The 15,595-nt window shown below is 48.0% G+C and overlaps 1 protein-coding gene across 2 annotated transcripts in view; it reads right to left on the bottom strand.

Annotated features, from left to right (window-relative positions):
- Positions 1-5,863: 5,863 nt before the first annotated feature.
- LOC142572501 (multiple C2 and transmembrane domain-containing protein 1-like) overlaps positions 5,864-15,595 on the bottom strand; it is a 307,998-nt gene continuing 298,266 nt past the window's right edge. For both annotated transcript variants that reach the window (XM_075681668.1, XM_075681669.1), the window contains exon 21: positions 5,864-12,021. In XM_075681668.1, coding sequence (XP_075537783.1) covers positions 11,944-12,021 — 78 coding nt within the window. In that variant the 3' untranslated portion in view covers positions 5,864-11,943. The remainder of the gene's footprint in view (positions 12,022-15,595) is intronic.

Raw genomic sequence — 15,595 nt, 5'->3', positions numbered from 1 at the left:
CGTGCACGCACCTGGGCACGTGTAACTGCCGAGGACCATATGCATATGTCGCCAGCTTATATAGAAAGGTTCACTGTATGTGGCAGAACGTCGGCAAGTCCAACGATTTCAAGGTTGAACAAAGTGGGGCTAAAAACCCCACCCTGCGGGACGCCACGGCAAGTGGTCAGCGGTTCGGCCATCCGCACTTTGCACACCATTGCTGTCCAATGCTACAGAGCATTCAAGGCCAAACCCTTCGAACATGTCTGGGGCTACCTCGAAGTGTTTCAACCGTAGCAACAATTGCCACCGCGAGAGACCACCCCATAATGGCTCGTATAGCTGTCGACGCACTCCGGACGCTTATTCGTCATATATCCAGAGTCTCTGACCACTATCTCGCTCGCTTGCCTGAGAAAAAACCGAAGGCAGCGTTTTTCAAACCAGTTGCGCCTAACCAGTGCTCTTTGTCATTGAGGTATTCGCCCGCTGCAAGAGCGCCATCCCCTCTGTGGTGCTTGAAAGAACCTCGCGATTGCCTTGCGCTTCCAGGAATTGTGAAGAAGGCTAGCCTGACCACCGCGGCTCTCAAGCAGATCACATTGGAACTGTTGGATTGTTCGTACACTAGCCGAAGCCATGTTTACGCGGACGGTTTGGTTTCGGAAAATTCGACGGGTTCCATTGTTATACCACCTCAATCGGTCATCATAAAGTTTAAGACTTCGCACGTAACGACATCTACAGGTTCCGAACTGGCCGCTCTTCACGCTGCTGTCGAGTACATTGAAAGAGAACCGCCTAGCAAATGGGCAATACTTTGTGATTCGAAAACAACCCTCCAAAGCCTGCGAGGTTTACGACATGGTAATTACGAGCAGCTGTTGTCTCAAATCAACGAAATTTGCCATTGCGCTTCTGAACGAGGACATGATATAATCTTTCAGTGGCTACCGGGACATTGTGGCATCGTTGGTAATCACCTCGCCGATGACGCTGCCCGATGTGCCCAGGCTGGAGCACCGACACTCTTTATACCTTTATCGAGAGTAGACGCTGCAAGAGAGCTTCGCAGACTCGCTTGTACCATCACGTTCAGTTACTGGCATACATCACAGAACTCCAACTGTCGTTTATACAACCTTGACCCATCAGTGAAACTGAAATTACCAGCAAATCTTTCACGGCGTGACGCAACACTGCTGTGTCGGCTATGGGCAGGAGTAGCATTCGCCAACTCCTACAGCTATCATCGTATGGTATGGCGGTGCAAGTGTAAAGAGGCCATCAGTCATCTTCTGTTCCACTGTTCTGGCTTAACCAACGTCAGACTCTTCAATGTACCTTGAATAGACTGGACGATAGGCCATTCACAGACACAAGGATCTTGGGAGTCTGGCTTCACAGTTCGTAAGCCCAGAAAGCAATTCGAACGCTTCTTCACTACCTGAAGGCAACAGACTTCGGTGCCTGACTGTAAACATCCCGCACCTAACCTAGTGCATGTGAAAATGCGATACTCATGTTTTTTTTTCTCTCTCTCTCTTTCACTCCCCCATCTCCCTCCCCACGTGTAGGATAGTAAACTGGACTCAGTCTGGTTAACCTCCTTGCCTTTCGTTCCTGCTTCTCTCTCTCTCTCTCTCTCTCTCTCTCCTGACTTTGGTTAAAGGACATTTGCCTGTGGCAACGGTGCGCGAGAATGTACCTTTTCTGACGCGTGTCTGTGAAAAACACTGAGGAAACGTATCTGTGACAAACTTTGGCTCCTAAAAAGCTGCGCGAAACTTGAAGCACGATTGGTCATTTTCTAGCTGTGCGGTGTAGAGGAGAAACGCAAAAGAAGAAGGCCGCGAAGTTCGTTCTATAATGACCGCAAGGAACTGCCGTCGTGAAATTACAAAATACCAGCAGGATATGCGTATCCCGTCTTCACTGCAATTCCGTTTGGCCGAGCGAAATAAACGTCCACTTGCTCAAACTATCCGCTTACAGAATATTTCTGCAGCTACAGTTTACGATAGTCTCTCAAGCTATCAAACGAAACACATCTTATGAGAGGCGTGGGATTTGCACGTTTTAACGGGCATCTCCTCAGGAACATTCTCCAAGTTTTACAACGAGCCTTGTTTTTTTTTTTTATATTGCGATAAAGACTTGCCCTTAAGGGATAATTCTTGGTGCGTATATGTGTATTATATGTGTGCTGTGAGGCCTGTGTTGTGTATGAATTGAAGCAGTGTTTTGTGGAATCTGTTGCCATGTATCCAGCGGTCATAGCTGGTTGTCACACTGTAGCGGAGGCCGGCTTGCAGTAGGGGACGCGAGCGTTCCGATTTTAAACCAGTACATGTCTATATTAGGTGGTATGTATCTACTTCCTTGTATTAACGAGTATTTTGGTAGTGAAATATTGACGCTTCGTAGCCCTCGCGGCTACCCATTCTTGACGTCATTCGAACTGAGCTCGAAGCTGTGCCGCCGCGTACACAGGAAATGACGCCCGCCGTGCTCCGAACATCATCGCGCTTAGCTTTCGTATTAGCATATTCGCTATATCTGCTGCCACCCTCCGCCCGAGCCGTTCGCTTCTTTAGCATGCTGCTAAACAGTAGCATACGCACTTCAGTGTAGACTTTCTCCAGTGCAGAGCCGCAGACTAGAGCGCGCTAGCTCAGGTAGACCTCTGCCTTTCCTATCTATAAAATCTACCTTTAAAAAATTATGAAACAACGTTAACTCTGCAAATATTCTTCAACGGCGACAGGATCGACAGCACATGCGCAACTAATGAATAACGTTCACACACAGTTAAGAAGCTTCCGTCAGTTGATAATAATTTAGCCCCGCTGACATCGATGACGATAAAAGCATGTCGCCCTTCTGTATATATAGACCGAAAAATAAAACTCAGTGCCCTTTCACTCTGTGAAGAAAGATGACCAGTGAAGCTGTGTATGTGGGCCCTTTAATGGCAAACTGCAGAGTTTTGTCCACAAACGGACGTAATCCTAGGGGAACTAGCCCTTGACATCTTCGCTGTAAGATTGGTTGTCCTTGTGTTGCTTAAGTAATTAATTAATTAATTAATGTCACGGACGAACGCGGGAGCAGTGGCACGAGCGCGTTCGCGCCAACGAGCCAGCTGTGGAAGAAGACGACGCTGGAGCCAATCCTCATGATGATAGTTTTGTGTCTACACACAGACACGATCCTAGGGGAACTAGTCCTTAACAGCTTAGCTGTGAAAATTCCAGGAAAACCCATCTCCCGTTGACTGTCGAAGTTAATGTGATAAGCACTCAAGCAATGTGGCGACACACCGCATTGGCACCGCCGAGACATCTCATATGTCACCATCTCATATGTCGTCCTCGCCCTGCTAGACGGTCGTGGGTCCGAGATATATAACGATTCCAAAACGGCAGTTAGGGCTTTTCAGAAGGGCTTTTCAGAAGGGCTTTTCAGCTGCTCGTCTTCTTAGCAGCTCGAGTCTATATGCTCTCACGCATCATTCAATCCACTGGTTTCCCGCACACGTAGAGTCGGTCGAGGGTGCGCCCCCGAACCTCAATGAGTCTGCTCACGAGGCTGCGCGTGACCTCACCGACCGCGCTTCCTCTGCTAGAAGCACCGACTCCCCTCCCCCCTACGGCCACAGGGACGCTCCCGCTACTCACAACGAGATTATTAAATTTTTCTACATGTCTAGAAGGGTCTTTCCACCCCCTCACCCCAAGTTGAATAGGGCGCAAGCCGTTTCGCTTAGGCTTCTCCAGACCAGCACGTATCCGTGTCTGTCCGTTCTCCACGAGGCTTACCCGGACGTGTATCGCGACGACGCCTGCCCCTCCTGCGGGCAGACCTCCACTCTAGCGCACTTGCTCTGGGAGTGCGGGTCGACATACCCCAAGTTCATCAAGGAGGAGTGGGACTCGCTTCTGCATAGCCCCGCTCTAGAAAAGCAAATCCTGGCTGTCCAGCGTGCCCGCGACCGGGCCGGTGGGCTAGACCTGCCGGTCCCGACGTGGGACTAGCCGGGTGCGCGACGAGTTCGCGTCCTCGCCGGACCTGCAATAAAGTTTCTTCACTCACTCATCTCATGTGATCCGCGTACCGCAGCCAGGCTACTCTCTCGCGTTTCTCTTTGGACACGCTGCGCCATCTAGCCATGCGCAGGCGAAGCCTACCTGCTTTTGCCTGCCCGTGCCGTGTTAGTAGTGGCAATTAGTCTCTCGCTTCCCAAGTGCACTTGTTGCGCACTGCTGTGTTCCACCGTGTGACACGGGTTAGAGTCCGCCTAGCATCGGAGAATGTTTAAAATATATTTGTTCTTCATTACTTAGCGACCTAAAGAACAGACAGACAGACAGACAGACAGACAGACAGACAGACAGACAGACAGACAGACAGACAGACAGAGACAGACAGACAGACAGACAGACAGACAGATAGATAGATAGATAGATAGATAGATAGATAGATAGATAGATAGATAGATAGATAGATAGATAGATAGATAGATAGTGGCTGAAGTAGTCTCAGAATGTCAATCGCTACCTAAAGGGTTGAGCCTAAGCCATTGACAGGGCACACAGCCTGCTCGGATAGACGCACGTTATCTCAGCATAACCATCAACCCCAAGGTTTAGCCTTTTTAGCTCAAACACGCAAGCGTGCTTTCCCACGCATCTAAATTACAGCTACTGATATGCTCACCTTTAGGCTAGCAGCAGTGATGAAGCTTATGGTCCCGTGCCGAGGCCGACAAAAGAAGCGTTGTGTATAAGGTCTGGTGCCACCAACTCACCTTAGTTCTACGAGTCGGCGCGAAAACCGCCAGAGTGGTTGGGTCAGGTAGAACTTGCATGAAAGCACACTCATCGTTAAAGTTGACCCATTTTACGGCGACAGTTAATAGAGAGCTTTAGAATTGGGGACCCAAGACTCTAGGTCCACAAGCCGCGTTCCGTAGGCTACTATTGGGCTTAGAGGAGCAGCAGAGAGTTTGAGAACTGGGTCAAACGCAAACAGCGTTGGGTCGAGCGCTCAGGACGCCGCAGTGGGGAAAATAAAGACACTTGAAAGCCAAAAAAAACTGCTTCCCTTACAAGTGAAAACAAACAGCATGCATTTTTGAGCAAAAGGGAGGCAAACAATAAGATGTAATAAACGTAACCACTTTGTTAGTACTACAAGCTGAGTATGCTATTTTAACGTAATTGTTTTGCTAGTACTACAAGCTGAGTATGCTATTTTAAGACCCAAGACGCCTTGGGCACCCACGCTAGCTTTAGGTTTTTGGGTCTTGGATAAAATGTAACACCAGAATACAAGACTGGCTTGGAGTCTGCGCCTGCGCACTTGCGGCCCACAATTTTCTTGGGTCCCCACGCCGCTTGGGGCCCCAAGTCTAAAACTTTCCAATATCTCCAAACCGGGTTTGCTTCCTCCGTCCTTTCCATTGCACCGACGACGACCATAGTCGTTAAGGCAGCTCCTAATCATCGTCTTTACTTTCGCTATAGGACGAACTGAAGAGAAGGCTAAGACTAAGAAGAGAAGACTAATTCGCCACGGGAAAATGACGCGTGCTAATCAGTGCGTCATAGCGGCGCTTCGGCGGTTGTTAATTTGTGCGGTGTCTCGTGGTACAGGCTCTGAGAACGGTGGTGTCTGTGCGAGCTTTTAGGCGGTACTGCAGCGAACGAAGACGACGTTGCGCCCACGGCGAAGTAGTAGTTCTAGAAAAAAAAAAATAGTGGTGTCTGCTGTGAAAGTCTGCTGCTGTTGAAGCAAATGAGTTGAAAGCCGCAGGAATCGCTGCAGTACACAATATTTTTCTTCGTCGTGCACAGCAAGAGACAACATTCGACAAAAGTTGCAATGAAAAAAGCATTTAATTCATCTTCTGGAATGTCAACATACGTCTTCGTGAGAGAACACGGCTAGCCGCATTTTACAAGAGCGTTACGAGGATTTCACAACCGCATGCACTTGATCGTGGGTTTCTTTTTTTTTTCTCGCGCACAGCACGGCGAAGTGCGGAAGAACACGTGGGCGGCTCACCTGTTGCAGGAACCGCCCAGCGAATTAACAAAAATAAGCGCTATGCGGATAATCTCTTCGAGATCTACACAGTTATGGTGGCAAGTAACAGACAACGATAATGATATGTAAAACAGCAAGACACCGTATGTACAGGCACCGCGTGTCTATTAACAATCAACACACGATTTGCATTCGAAAGTGAGCAAAGAAGGAACATAAATGCGATACTGCAGCACATATCGCCACTGCGTCCTATGACGAAGGGCGGTCCCTCTGGCGACAGTCGCGCTACAAGCTTTCTTCTGTAGCAACTGAGAAGATATGGCAAGCGTACCTGAACAACAGTGTAACCAAGACACCCACATCTAGGTCACGCTGCACAAAGAACAAACGTGTCCACGTAAAAGCATGCCTAGAGTTCTGGCAGGCGCCTACGGACCATGGGCTCACCTTGTCTACGGCGTTCAAATAGCTCGGGCATGAATTTCCCAGCGTGTTAAACGTAACGAAAACGGAACGCCGCCATAATTAAACGTGCTTCCAAGGTTACAGCGCATTAGGATGTTTGGTAGGCGTTCGATGAAGCAGCATATTGGCACACATGCTGTTCGCACAACTGCGTGGCACGCACCAATTACTATCGTTAAACGTATTTGCTATACGTTGACGGTCTGAAACGCATCCCGTGGAAAAGAAAAGGCGTGCTTTGTTGAAATTACCTGCGCTTATTTTCGTCATCTTTGGGAGATTGGCATCGATAAGGTTATAACTACTACACGGGGAACCTTGGAAACGCTTTGCGAAGATCCGCCCACCACGCCCAATTTCTTTGGCGGGCATGGTTCGCACAATCGCGCAACATACACCCACATTCACACACACATGCATAACGGCACGAAGACACAAACACATATAATAGTTATACGCATAGTTTAAAAAGGCACGGCATGTTCAATAGAATCCAGCGTCAGTGAAGTTTGCTGGAGCAATAGCCGAGGAGCGAACGATGAACAGCCCCGCTGGGTTAGAAGGAAGAGAAAGGCATGAAAAAAAAAGCAGCGGTTCAGAGCTGTCTTAAGTACAAAACGCGCCCGTTTAGCTCTCGGCGCTGCGTTGTATTCACAGATGTATACACAGTATTCACAGGCACACACACTCCAGCAACCATCAAATGTGCTTGCGTAGCATCGTCCAGGACGCGCGCTGCATGTGGGGTGTACTCGAATTTTGTATTTTGCACTACTGCAACTTTTCAGTGCTTCGAAATACGCCCGGGTGCAAAGTTCCCTTCATTGCCATGTTTACCGCCTAGACAATGGCTTAGGGCGAGAATCTCAAACTTTTATACAACACGCACGCGGCCGTAAACAAAGCACTTGAGGGTTCGCGGGCTTCACTATGCTCACCTAAGACGTATGAAAGCGAGGGAAGAACTTGGAGCGTACCAAGTTAGCGAGCACTCAGTATGTCGCGTGGGTCGCAAACAAGTTTCAAGGGTCTCGTGTGTGACACCATTCGCTTAACTCATCGAGTTATGTACCAAGGTATTTGCACTTTAAGGGGAAAAAACGCGGCTGGCAATAGCCGATCATTCACAGCGAGTGCTCATTTCACTTGTCCGCTTGATGACGAGCCTGAAAATTACGAGGGAGGAGGCAGTATCTTTAGTAACCAATCAGCGACGCCATGCTACAGCTGAAAACATGCAATCTTGTCATTTTCGATTCCATCCCGTTGCCGCAAGGCACACGAACGCAGCTGAGTAACAGGCCAGCCTTATTATGCCTTATGCGACAATTGTAGAAGTGGCAAAGCGAATTAGCGTTCCACTTAGCAGCCCCTGGATTACAGAGGACGGCCAACAACTGCCAAATCAGACCTAGAATCGCTCTTCCTCCAACATGCAGCGTGCGTCCTGGAAACAGCTGTGCCACCAAAAAAGTACAGCATATCAAACATGAGATTTAATGCCTCTGAGATACATTGGCAACAGACGATTCTTGGTGAAAACGCTCCGTGGACACTTCGAATCTTTCGACTAGATTCTATGCAGACATCACTCTCCCGCTCACAATCTCCCTCCCCTGCCCCCACCGATATTGGATAAGGAGAGCTAAGATAAAGGGGTGTCTGCTCCAGAGATACCATAATCTTCCTGCAGATACTGCAGATGTGGACTAGACGACTGTCGACATGCGTCGCTTTCCAACGAGAGAAAGCTGTAGCGATGCAGTTCTAGTCGCAATGCGAAAAAGAAGGCAGCCGCCAGCTACTTTTAAACGAGCGTTACGTAAGAGTAGGGTGGCTGCGAATTCAGCGAGAGAAGCGCACAGAAGATAAAGCAACGACAGGGCCACGCCCACCTTTGCATAAGTCACAAAAGCGTATTCACTCCTGCGGAGAGAGTCACCCGCGCCCATTAATGTGCTAGCATTTCAATTTATTTAAAAACGTTCCAATCCAGGGCTAACGGCGCAGTATGAAAGCAAGCTTCTAGAAAAACGAAAAAGAAAAAGAAAGCTGGTTTGGCAACATGGAGGCATAGGAATACACACCAACCGTGTCAAAACACTTACGGGCCGCCATTTTGCGAGTGATTGCAACTATACCTGAAGAGTGTGACGGTTCTCGCGAATGGATGGAAATCCTAAGACCTGCAGAGTAAGAAGCAATTCCTCCTTCCTCTAGTATATCGCAAGGCAGCAGGGCGTACTGCGTGCAAAAGCGGCTAGACTACCTTGAAACAGCAAGGACAGTGCGCGAAGTTACCTCGACAATGTCTGGAAAGCTTCGAGCGTTTGTAGAGCTACAGCATTTACCAATACCACGGCGTTTTCATAAGGTTAGGGACGTGAGAATGCCTGAAGCTTTCGAATAGAAAATGGAATATTTGTCAAATCGGATTCGGTTTTCTAATCACTAGTCACTACTCGTAAATACGAACATTTTTTTACAGAGTGTTCGAATATTTTAAGCCACCGATGGACACCCATCAAACATAAAATTGGGGCAAAAGTGCTAGAAATATCGTCCAGGCGACTGTTGTAGACGTAAAACACGAGAAGTTACGTAGTGGAGCACGCTATACATCGCAGAAGAAGCCAAACCTTTACGTTTAAACCGCGACCATTCGAACTCACAAAGGAGGTCCGAGTATGCGAGTGAACTGCTTATGCGTTCCTAATACTTTACTTGGCATTTTAATAAACAACACTTGATAACTTTCAATGTAATGAGAGAAGCTTGCTAAAGTTTTGGATATATACAAGGATGTGAACATCGTTTTATATTATTGGTGAAAACTGTTGTTCCTTATTAAAAGAACTTTTTAGTTCGATCCTCTTCTGCCACTGTTCGATTCGTATTGCATTTGGAGCCTTCGCACACTTCTACATATAGTGTTAAACCAAGAGTGGTTCATGGCCCACTCTGCTCGCATCTCACGCGCTTACCCAAAGCAAAGAGAGATAGAAAAACGTTTGTGAGAAAACACAAAAGCGATCCCTGTGGCGCTTCCGATGATATGCCTAAAGAGATGCGCAGATCTCAAGTTTCGATTATCGCTTCCTTCAGTGCCACGAGCCGTGTCTATGATCTCTTTCTTTCAGCTTGGGGAGGATTGTGAGACTCTCGCGCCAGCAATGTTTATTTTCTCTAATTTCACCCAAACAATGCTCCTGTATGCGTAGGCACGTATAGACGAAAACTATGCTGCGTCAGCAAAGGTGGGCGTGGTCCCATCTGCAATTGTTGGCAGCTCCCCACACGCACAACTTCTAAACTTGTTTCTGAGAGTCGTCGAGTAACGGGTGAGACTTTGTTGCGCAATAAAGCAAAAAGTAATCGAGCATCGAGCAAACGTTAGCATCGTTTCCTTGAATCTGGACAAACCGCTATAGTTACGCAAATTAAAGCAGCCAAAACGAAAGTCTATAGCGGTAGCATCACAAAACATATGAAAGAATCAAAATCATCACACCTTCCGTTGCAGACCGCTTTCGACATAACTCGAGCAGTAAGAGAAACAGAATTGAGAATATGAAAGAACAAAAAAGGGAAGCAGCACAACGCTGCAAACGTATTCGTGGTGGAGAGATCACGCGCAAGAGTGCACTGTAACATCTTTGGCACCGTGCAGAATGTGGAGTACGTACTCATGTGTACAAGCGCCTGAGAGCAGGACAGTTTCCTTTATGGCTTACGTTACTGCGCACGTGAGAGCACGTGTTTTGTACAAAACCAACATGCATGCACACATTTTCAGAGAAAGCATTTTTGGACAAACTACAAAACAGCAAGAAGTGTGCATATCATTTCACACAAATTTCAGGCAAGAACGTGTGGCCTCCTACTCCGGCCCACCAAAAATATGCATGCGATGAAGCTATAAATCATCGGAATTGGTGCACAGCGAGAGAACGTAAAGACAAAACGGGCATCGCATTTAGCCTTGAAATCTTGGTTATATACAATTATGTCCGAATACAGGACGAGTCTAACAATGTATTCAGAGCTTTGTTGGCAGCCCACATCATGTTCCTTTTACCTGCGGTGAGCACGTACGCGCCGCATCTAAGATTCAGCGGGCGACGTCGTAAAGAATCTGTCGGCTATTTCCCTCCACTATACCTCTCGACCGTGTATACGGAGGTGGCAAAGGCGTGTCGAAAGATTGCATCGAGTTTGAAGCGACTAAACGTCTACGCAGCACCGTCAGAACTCGTTTAGATGAGAAGCATATATTCCTGGCACGGGACATTTATCACTCAAATCGCGACGAGCTCGCCTTCGGAGCGGTCAGAGGAACTCCGACCACAATTCGGCGGGCAAAAGAATGACCTGTCTAGAGAACGCGGGTTTGTTCAATAATGTCTTGAAAGTACAGCTGAGAACCTTCCCGCGGTCCGCTGAGCTTGGTAACTGCATGGAACAACAAGGTGTTTATCACCACACACAGTACGTTCGAGTTGCGGCAACAATAACAAGCACACACGATCAACGACCAAGCCCCTCACATAGCAAAAGTACCAACAGGCAGCGGCCTCACACTGGCACTTTCAAAACAACTTGATTAAAAAGCAAGCGCCTCTGCTGTTCGAAAACGTGCTCTTTCGATGTGGCAAGTAATTTGGCTGTTGTAACGGACGCACCAATCTTCTTAGTCGATGTGGTTTGCGAGGCGCTCGGAAGAGGCGCGAATCGGCTGGCAGAATTGCATTTTGCGAGACGCTCGCGAGAAACTTGAATGTATTGGCAGTTGTAAAAAAAGTGGGGCATCGTAAGCTGTGCCCCCTGGTTCACAGATACCGACGCCGCGTAGTAGGCTCAGTGCGTTCAGACTGCACTGCATGGGTACATTGGCGGCAACAGCCCGCAGGCTGTATGCTTCGAGCTGGCCGCAACTCGACTATATGACCTGCTCGCGAGCCACGCAATAGATGCCGTGGATAACGTATCTCCGGGAGACACCGCCGCTTGGTGACGTCTACGTTCCTTGTCTAAACGTCCTTCTCGCTTCGTTTATTATTATTACGCCTAAACAATGTCATTTCTTTCGATCCACGTAACCACCTTTCTCAGCGCGCTGATCCTTCGACGAACGGAACCACCTGCGTGACGTTCGCTGTTCTCGCACAAGAGGGACACACACACACACAGCCTAGAGAGACGAATTCGATGACGTAGACGACACGGGAAGGGAAACCGGAGTGCATCACACTGTGCCGCGGTGTGGGACTCGCCGCAGCGAGTGAGGCCCGCGTTGGCGAGTCCTGGGTGGCGACGGTACCGGCGTCACCTGGAAGGCAGGCCGAACGGCCAGCGCGGCAGCTGCAGGCGCCGGCGCAGGGCTTCGTTGTCCTTGATGCGAAACACGTTGAGCGAGCAGCCCTGGCGTCGGGCGGCCCACGATCAGCTGATCTTCTTCTTCTTCTTGCGCTCGGCCTCCAGGGCCGCGCTGGGCGCCGGCCGCAACTCGCGGTACATCACCTGCGCGTGCGCATGCGCTTATATGTCGTGCAGCCTGATAGAAGCGAAGTTGCACTGCATTATGCAATGCATTCCAGTGAGCAGGCTCTTGGTTCTGGTGTTCGCCAATTCGTTGCTAGCGCCTTCGACAAAGGGGGGACAAGTGCTCTACCAAGAGACAAGAAGTCATGGCTACAGTCGCGACGTGTCCTGTACGGCCCCAACCTGCTAATGTCGAGAAGTGTGGAAGATTGGGCTAGTTGGGCTATCATGTTGCAAGGGGTAGCAACAACAGGATGATGTTAGAAAGGGAGGAGCGCTAACTTCCAACCAACGCTTATTGTGAAAATGCGGCGATTCGGCTGCGGTTATTTGGATGCGGTAACGTGTATAAAGCTGCTTTTCAAGATAATCTTTATTCGGAAGCTAGCGTTCCTCCATGTCTGATGTCGTCCTGTTGTTCCTGATTGGCCCTATACCCCAGGTAGCACACAAAGTCTTGAAAGCGTCGTATTAAGGGATTCAACGTCTGAAACGGATTTTTGACCAAAATCGACACATCAAAGACGTTCCAAACAAGATAGCTTAAAAACGAGGGGTGAATACGTTTTGATAACGTTGGAAGCCAGGCAGCTTAAAAACGAGGGGTGAATACGTTTTGAAAACGACTCAAGGCGCCACCGCCACGCCACGGCGCGTCAGCCTCTTTAGCGGCTTCTACAATATTCAACAACCCATCAACGCGATGCAACTTTGCGCAAGGTGGCGATACCGTCGTCAAATCATGTGACCAAGGTGGCCACGTGATTCCTGATGCCGGGCAGCCGGGTCAGCCGGGCATAGTCGCGTCGTCATGGCGTCGTCGCGTCACCGCACTCGCATCGCGCTGTGGTGTGTTTGCGGCTGTTCTGAATGTGCTGCTGCTGCCCTTTGCTATGTAAGTGTTGCAGTGTTTTGCTGTCAAGCAAACGATGTTCCGTGATCAGTTTGGGTTGTGCGATATGTTTGTGTGGTTTTGATTTGGAAATCAGTAGTGTTTTCAATTGTTATGTGACCAAGGCGGCCACGTTATTCGTGAAGCCGGGCATAGTTGCGTTATCGCACTCGCATGGCACTATGGTCTGTTTGCGACTGTTCTGAATGTGCTGCCGCTGCCCTTTGCATGTAAGTGTTGCAGTGCTTTGCTGCCAAGAAAACGACATTCTGTGATTAGTTTGGTTTGTGCGATCTGTTTGGGCCGGGCGTAATAGCGTTATCGCACTTGCATTGCAATGTGGTATGATAGCGGCTGTTCTGAATGTGGTGCCGCTGCCCTTTGTCATGTAAGTGTTGCAGGGTTTTGCCGTCAAGAAAACGACGTTCTGTGATTAGTTTGGGTTGTGCGATCTGTTTGTGTAGTTTAATTTGGAAATCAGTAGCGTTTTCAATAGGAGGGCGCGGAGGGGAGGGCACTAATCAGCTCTTCAAGTTCATTGTCATGTTATGTGAGGCGCCTTTTCACTGACGCTGTAATTAAGGCGTTAAGGGCAGTATAAGGACGAAAGTTAGAGGGGCGAAATCGTGCCTGTGTGTCCCTAGCGTCGGGATCGGCCGCCATGCGTGATCCTAACAAGAAAGCATTTTGCAGAATTCGAAGAAAGGCGGCAAAATTTCTGTCTGTGCGCACCTTGCCGACCTCCTCAACAAAGCCGTCATCGTGGTATTTTAGTCACCCGTTTAGTATGAGTGTTGCAGACAAGGGAACTGGTTCAAACAGGCTTTTTTTAATGATTCAGTACTAGTGCGGTATCCCAAAAGGTGAGGTCAAGTGCTCGCCCTATTTTCTTCCCTCGCGCTACAGCGCACTGACAGAATTTTGCGTGCAACATACCGTGCTTTTATCGTTTGCGCTTCAGGTTCTCGATTTTGTTTTCGCCCCCTTTACCCACGTGATGGGTATTTCATGGTCCTACCGGGTACCACTTGTGTCCATATATTGTGTCCAATATATGAAATGGCCAAATTCGATTTTATTTGACGCCTCAAATGGTAGTAATGTATTGACTCCCTTGTAGCTTTGTGCTTGTTATAAATTTTACTATTTGGCGAATGGATACAGCATGTACGCTGCACAACTCGCTTGTGGATACTGCATATGGGAGTCGAGTATGCCCTTGGTATAAAATAACTTGTATGCTTTAGGTAGTACGATTGTTTGCAGTTTGGGACATGTGTCGGAATGTACGCTGTGCGCCCTTCGCACTTTACGGCGGCCTGCCGAGTTTGTGCGGGTGCCATGTGTGCGCTTGGAGTTCGCGAAGCGCTCTGGCAGTTCTTTTATATATATATATATATATATATATATATATATATATATATATATATATATATATATATATATATATATATATATATATATATATATATATATATATAGATGTGTTCTGTTCACGCGCTTCGCACAACAGGGCATGTCGCAGTTCTTTGTCCTTGTGCAACACATTTTCCTAGCGTACGTCTGTGCATTATTTGATACCGGTTTCACACGGGGCTCTTTTAGCCGCTATCCAGTCCGTTACAAATCGAATTTCTCGGTCGTGATTGGCTCCTCTGCGCAAGCTACGAGAGTGAGCCAGTCGCATCGATAATTTCGATCCGGATCGGGCTTGATCGCGATCGAGAGTGGTCGTGTGACACCGGTTTTACACATGGCTCCCACATAGGGAACACTTTAAGTTCAATGCTACTGAGTGAAGAGCAAGTGCATATATATGCCAGTGGTGGTATGTGGGCAAGTCTTTCTCGTGAAGCCAATACTTGTGCATTCAAAACATTTCAATTACCAGCGTAGTGCATCAATGTGTCTACTTGGACAAAATGGAGCACCAGTGCAGATATCTGAGCATACCTGTCCAGGGCAGCAAGTGTGTCTACATTGAAACCACTACCAGCATGTGCGGCAGTTCTATTTCCAGCAGCGGGACTGCACAATAATCAGTAGGGTGCTCTCAAGCTGTTTATCTATGAAGCTCTGCCTGGACTGTGTGCCAAATATTTTTGGACGTGAAAGTGGGGGTGAACTGGTAAACATCAGTGGAACTGTGCCTGGACTTTGCGGCAAATGTTTTTGGATGTGAAAGTGTGAGTGAACTGGCAAAGAATTTGCTCTGGGCTACATGTGTTAAACGCTTTTCTCATTCAGAGTGCTTTTTTTTTAATTTAGGAGACTGGAGATGTGCGCAAAGTGTGACATGTCAGTGTGCTAATTAATGTATTTGCTGGTTTGCAAATTATTCGTTGCAACTTTGTTTTTGCCAGAGAGGTACAACTTTGCCTCTTGTAACGGGCTTTTTAGATAAAACACTTACTATTTATTATGACCATTGCTGCCTTTGTTACACAAATGCAGCTTCCAGTGCATTCCGGTTTATTTCCATATTTATGTAAGTTTCTAATATGAGACTTGCATATTCATTTCTCACGTTCTGGAGTGGCAAGATGCAGCATTACTGTCTCATCGTTCGCTGTACTACGGTAGTGTTCACTTGTTACACGTTTAAGTATTCTGCACTAATTTCACTTCATTGCTTTTTTGTTGTATGGTTATTTTTTCTCG

Source organism: Dermacentor variabilis, chromosome 2 (genome assembly GCF_050947875.1).
Source record: "Dermacentor variabilis isolate Ectoservices chromosome 2, ASM5094787v1, whole genome shotgun sequence".
Lineage (NCBI taxonomy): Eukaryota > Metazoa > Arthropoda > Arachnida > Ixodida > Ixodidae > Dermacentor > Dermacentor variabilis.
Note: the sequence above shows the minus strand (reverse complement) of the source record. Positions and strands in the feature narration are given on the sequence as shown.